Source organism: Colobus angolensis, unplaced genomic scaffold, assembly GCF_000951035.1.
Source record: "Colobus angolensis palliatus isolate OR3802 unplaced genomic scaffold, Cang.pa_1.0 Scaffold108, whole genome shotgun sequence".
Lineage (NCBI taxonomy): Eukaryota > Metazoa > Chordata > Mammalia > Primates > Cercopithecidae > Colobus > Colobus angolensis.
Genome location: NW_012111808.1, coordinates 7337393 through 7343167, shown reverse-complemented (window position 1 = coordinate 7343167; position 5775 = coordinate 7337393). Strand labels below are relative to the sequence as shown.

The 5775-nt window shown below is 42.3% G+C and overlaps 1 protein-coding gene across 1 annotated transcript; it reads right to left on the bottom strand.

Moving 5' to 3' along the window:
- Nucleotides 1-1215: 1215 nt before the first annotated feature.
- PMAIP1 (phorbol-12-myristate-13-acetate-induced protein 1) lies at nucleotides 1216-5527 on the bottom strand. Its single transcript, XM_011949441.1, has 2 exons — nucleotides 5248-5527; nucleotides 1216-2881 (listed from the first exon to the last, which is right to left on the bottom strand). Exons 1-2 carry the CDS (start codon nucleotides 5303-5305, stop codon nucleotides 2775-2777), a joined length of 165 nt encoding a protein of 54 aa, XP_011804831.1. The 5' UTR covers nucleotides 5306-5527; the 3' UTR covers nucleotides 1216-2774.
- Nucleotides 5528-5775: the final 248 nt, after the last annotated feature.

Below are 5775 nucleotides of genomic sequence, written 5' to 3'. Positions count from 1 at the left end.
TGTGACTCTGTGCCTAAGCCTTCATGTGTTACTCTTTATATAAAAGAAGAGCTTAAGGTACACTTTTTTTCCTTATTTGTTTTCTAGTGGTGGCGAGAACTAATAAGGTGCACTTTTAGCAAAACAATTCTGGCTATGCGAAGAGTCTTAGGGACAGGAGTTACTCTTCCAGTGATTCTCAAATCAAACCATGTAGTTTGTCCCCACCCTTTCTGAAGCCAAGCTCCCGCCCCCACCCCACTTCCCCAGACGAAAGTCTTTCCCTCCAGGCATTGTTATATATCTTGCCCATAACCCCCACATCCTTCAGCTCTCCGGTTCTTTTCCTCTAGTAACTCCTCCTCCTTTCCCCACATTTCCTATTTTAAGAAGGCAATTCACATTCTAAGGTGTCAGCTCACTCTTTCCCAGGGCAGGGGCGGGGTGAAGATGTGGCTCCCAGATCGAAGTTAAAAACTAGGGGTATCTTTTAGTTCACATACTCAAACAGGAAGGCCATTGAGTTACATCTACTTTTGCACATGACTAACCTCAGATGAAGCAATCTTTGCTACTCTAGCGCTGGAAGCAGAGGAAGAAGTGTGAGGTCGCCAAAAAGGAAACTGTACTTAGCTCCTCTTGCCAGACAGACCCAGGAGCAGTCAAGGATGCCAGCTCACAAAACACCTCTAATGAGATCATGAATCTCTATAGACTGTAATCCCAGCACTTTGGGAGGCCGAGGCAGGCAGACGACTTGAGGCCAGGAGTTCAAGACCAGCCTGGCCAACATGGTGAAATCCCCAGCTCTACTAAAAACACAAAAATTAGCCCAGTGTGGTGGCGCTGTGGGGAGGCTTTAGCACAAGAATCACTCGGACCCGGGAGGCATAGGTTGCAGTGAGCCAAAATCGTGCCACTGCACTCCAGCCTGGGGGACAGAGCAAGACTCTGTCTCAGAAGAGGAAAAAAAAAAAAAAAAAAAAAAAGGACCTATGTAGGACATTCATTTCCTATTTTTCACTATTTTCCCTCCCAATTAAAGTGTAAGTCCCTTGACAGCAGAAATCATGCAAATTCTCCTATATTTTCTACTCCAACTACTGGGAGGAGACAGTGTGGTCAGAAGGTCAGAGGATGTCTGCTGATGGAAATCAGTTAAAATACTTTGGCTTGATAATTAACACTTACTAGTTAGCAGCTTACAAGATGAAGACGAAATTAACACACAGAAAAGAACAGTGAAAACTTTTAATAGTTTACTGCCACAGTATCAACTTTTCTATGTGTACATATATTTAAATACAAATTGAACCATAAATACCAGATGGTAAGATATCGCCTCCAGGCTGAAAAGAAAAAAACTCTGCCACTAAATAAAGAATCTTAAGTAATACTGAAGAAAACATATGTGAGGTAATCTTCCATCTAAAGTGACTATAACCTACATTAAGATATTTTAACTAAAAATTCAAGTAGTTATGACTCTCGTAACTCAAAAACGTAACTTTAATACACATTTTCCAACTAAAGAAAAATATTTTAACTATAAATAGGCAAAATAAATAAAACTATTTCTGCTGAAATAAAATCATGGCATTCTTTCTTTTATGCATTTAAGGACTATATATAGCCCAGATAAAAAATGAAACTTACTTGAGACCCTTCTAAGAATCTATATAATACTCTAATACAAATTATCTATACAGATATCCATATAAGTAGGTAAGTATGTGTAGATACATATATTCACTGATGCATATGTGGAACTTTCATTCTAGATGAGAACTATCTGTTCCTTTTTTTTAAGAAAAGTATATTCCAATTATAAAAATATTCTTAATTTATATTAAAAGGTCACTTTTTGTAGGGTGTACACTAACTAATGTGACAAGGAGCATTTTCCAAATCTTTAGAAACTTCTTTAGAAACATTCATTTCTTATCAAGTTACTTCTCAATATTTGTTTTACTAAGTTTTAAAAACATCAATTAAAAATCAACTTCTTTTTTCTTTTAATTATCCCTGGTTATACAAAATCCCTGTGTTCTTTTATTATATTGAATGTTCAGTCTACCGATTTACTGGCCCCAAGTAACCCTCCTATACTTCTATCCAATTTTTTCAAAGTTATTTTCCAGTTTTCCATGGTTTCCACTAATGCCCAACAGGAACACATTGAATGAAAGATCATCTGAACAGAAGCCATACAATTTGAGTCAAAAGAAACAAATGATTTTATGTTATGTAGTGACCTAAGAAATTAACATTGACTCTAACATTTCAGTGTTCTCAGAATGAATTTTTTCCTTATAACAAGGTAATATGTATAAACCGAATCATATACATGGTGCTGAGTTGGCATTGAAAAGCAAAACACCAAAAACAGCGACAACAAAGCACTGAACTGTTTCTTCCCAGACGCCCAGTCTAATCATCGGTCATCTCCCTTTACACTAGGCCAGCAGTAACCTTCAGCAAAAACACTAGAACAATTCTCTAAGTAAAAAAGAAATGCGTCAATAATTACTTCTTTATTTTCAAGAGTCTTCCATTCTTGCTTTAAAACAAACAAAGTGGTTTTATAATGTTCTCTCATCCCAAAGAATGATAATCTGGGAAATCTCGAGCAGAAATTCACTTTGATGTGTTCCATCTTCCGTTTCCAAGGGCACCCGTGAATGTGCCTTCACATTCCTCCCAATTACAATGCAATCTTGCTTCAAATTGATGAAATGTGCACCTCCTGAGAAAAATTCTCTTTTGGAGTCCCCTCATGCAAGTTTTTGTTGCAGTCAGGTTCCTGAGCAGAAGAGTTTGGCTATCAGATTCAGAAGTTTCTGCCGGAAGTTCAGTTTGTCTCCAAATCTCCTGAGTTGAGTAGCACACTCGACTTCGAGCTCTGAGAAGGAAAGCAAAATATGGACATTAACATTGATGACATTACAAACTGTAACCAGCAAGACCTAATACGCCCACACTGGTGACAAACTGAGTATCCCACGAAGCATTTCTCTTAACTTTGGCTTTATATGCACCTGTTTTCCAAATGGAAAACACACACACACACACATTGTGACTCACCGAAAGCAATCGTTGAAGTAAGAATAAAGACATTTACTTTGAGTTTTTTAAAAATGCATCCTGGATGAGGCAAGTGTTACCTTACTTTCAAATATGTCTAATAGTACAAAGAGTAGCATTAGTCATTTTACCAGCCTCAGATGATGTCATCTTTTTCTCTTTCATTTAAGGTTGGCTGGGAAACAGAAGTCAAGTTCTGTGTGGCTTTCAAGTAGGATTTGATTTTCAAATGGCAATAATTTACAGCTTACGTTATATTCTCATTATATAGGCAAATCTAAATGTATTCTTTTTCTCATTAAAAAACTCTGTTATTTTCTCATAAAAGACTCATAAAATCTTATTCTAAAATTAAGTCTACATTCTCTAAAATAATTTAAACATTTCTATTTTAATGTAACCCCACTTCTTCCTATAACCCCATTCCGTACCAATCCTTTGCCTTTATGGGAATGAGAGGAGCAGAAAATAAGTGATGTTTAATTCACATATTTACTACTTTTTGGAACTGAGTTATTCTAAACTGAATATTAAGAAAAATAATGCTTATAATTTCCAAGGACACTTTTTTCAGTAAGTGCAGTTAACATTATACTGACTATAATATCATATCTATACCGACTATAATTTCAATTTTCTTGAATATTTCAAAGAGCAGCTTGAGGTCTTCTGGGTTCACTTCACGACTACAAACATTAAAAATCATGATTACAAATTAAAATCTGGTCTATTTTATAAATCGACCCTGAAAATACTATATTTAGGTTCAAAATAAATCAAAGCTGTAAATATATAGTAAAGCAAAATTTTCAACCTATATTTCAACCAATTTCTCTCTACAAGAGGTGAGTGAAATCTTTCCTAACTCCTACACCAAGAGACCTAATAAATCTCCTAAGACGTTATTCTTTATGGGCTACAGGATCAAACATTTTGGGAAGTATTTACATAGACATGTTGTCTACAGAGATTGAGATATATTAATATACAGTCCTAAAAATAAAAAAGAAACACCAAATAACATTCAGCATCCGACATTGGAAGCCCTAAAATCTAAGTGGAAAAGTTATCCCTTTCACCAAAACTGTAGAAAACAAGGCAGAAAATAGTTCCCGGTCACTTCCTTAATGTTTTAAAAATTGCAGTTACACACCTATAAATGTATTAGTATCAATCAGATCAAGTTTAAGGGGAACTTTGTGCTGCTTCTTATTCTCGGAAATTAAGTCGGACCAGAAAGTGCTATGCACAGGTAAGATCCTTCAGGAAGAAACACGGTCAGAATCCTAGGACATCACAAAAGGTAGACAAAGTTTTTTCCATCCTACACAAGAGCCAGACACTGTTACCAACTTAGGCATGAGCCTGTTACCAACTTAGGCCTGTTACCAACTTAGGCATGGTCACATTTGCAAAGCACCACTTCCACTTCCTTAGTACGCCCCAGGAGCTCTATAAAATGAAAGTAACTTAAAAGGGGGGGGGGGCGTATAATCGTCTGATGCAACAGCAGTATGGCCCACACAGATTTCGGGCTCTGGTTAAATTTAGAAAAAGGATGGGGCCGGGGGCGCTGGCCTGAAAAGTTATGATGGAGTTGTAAGTATGGGGGCGGGGGGTGAGAAAGAATGAATGAATGAAAAAAGGGAGCGGACTAACTCCTATTCTCCTATCCCCACCTCCCACAAGATCGATTATTTAAATGTTACAAGATTTTCTAGGCTCCTGAACACTGGTTGCCCTTGTGGGGCCGTCTCTGGAAGGGCTGGGAGTCCAGGCGGTCTCCGGAGTCCTCTCTTGCCCCTTCTGCCGCGACAATGACTTTCTCCCAGAAGCAGCCGCCTACACTTGCACTTGTTCCTCGTGGCCCCGCGGAAGGGCAAGTGGGGAGGAGAGGAGCTTTTTGCCTCTTGGTGAAATGCAGCTGCATCCCAATCCCAAATCCGGCTTGGTCCCTCGCCGTCCCTGCCGTCCCTGCAGTCCCCGCCGTCCTGGGGAAAACCCCCGAAGAACTTTCTGGAGGCGCCCCTAAGGCTCGCGCCAGGGCACAGACCTGGCCCGACCTTGAGCCCCCGCGCTGTCTGTGCCCGAGCCCCGACGGGCTGAGCCCGCCCCGACCGAGACCTCCACCCCGGCCCCGACCCCGCCCAGCCTGGGTCTTCGCTGGCCCCAGCGGGTCAGTACCTGCCTGAGCCCGCGCTGGGCTCGGTTGCGCGTTCTTGCGCGCCTTCTTCCCAGGCATCTCCGCCGGTGCCGCCGCCCACTCAGCTACAGAGCCCGGGAACCTCGGTCTCCAACTGGAGCGCGTCGGACGTCTGCAGGACGCGAGCTGAACACCAACAGACCCGCGGGCAGAGGTGCCGGGATCAACTACTCGGACGCGCAGAGCTGCCAAGTACACTCGGTGAGTGCCCGGGAAACTCTGAGGTCCCCGCGCCAGAGACCACGCTTTTGTCCAATGAGAGCTTCCCCGGTGACGTAGGGAAACTAGACGCCGGGCACGCCCCTGTCCCCGCCCCACAGACGGCGCTCGGGGAGCGGACGCGCGACCCAGGCGGGCGGGGAAGTCCCCCGCCGAGCGCGACCTGCCCGGACACGCTCCCGACCCGCGGCGGCGCCGACCCGCGGCTGGGGGCGCAGAGCCCTCGGCCGCGAAATTACTTCCTTACAAAACGGGGTGGGAGGAGAAGGGGGTCGGCTTTGACCATCTGC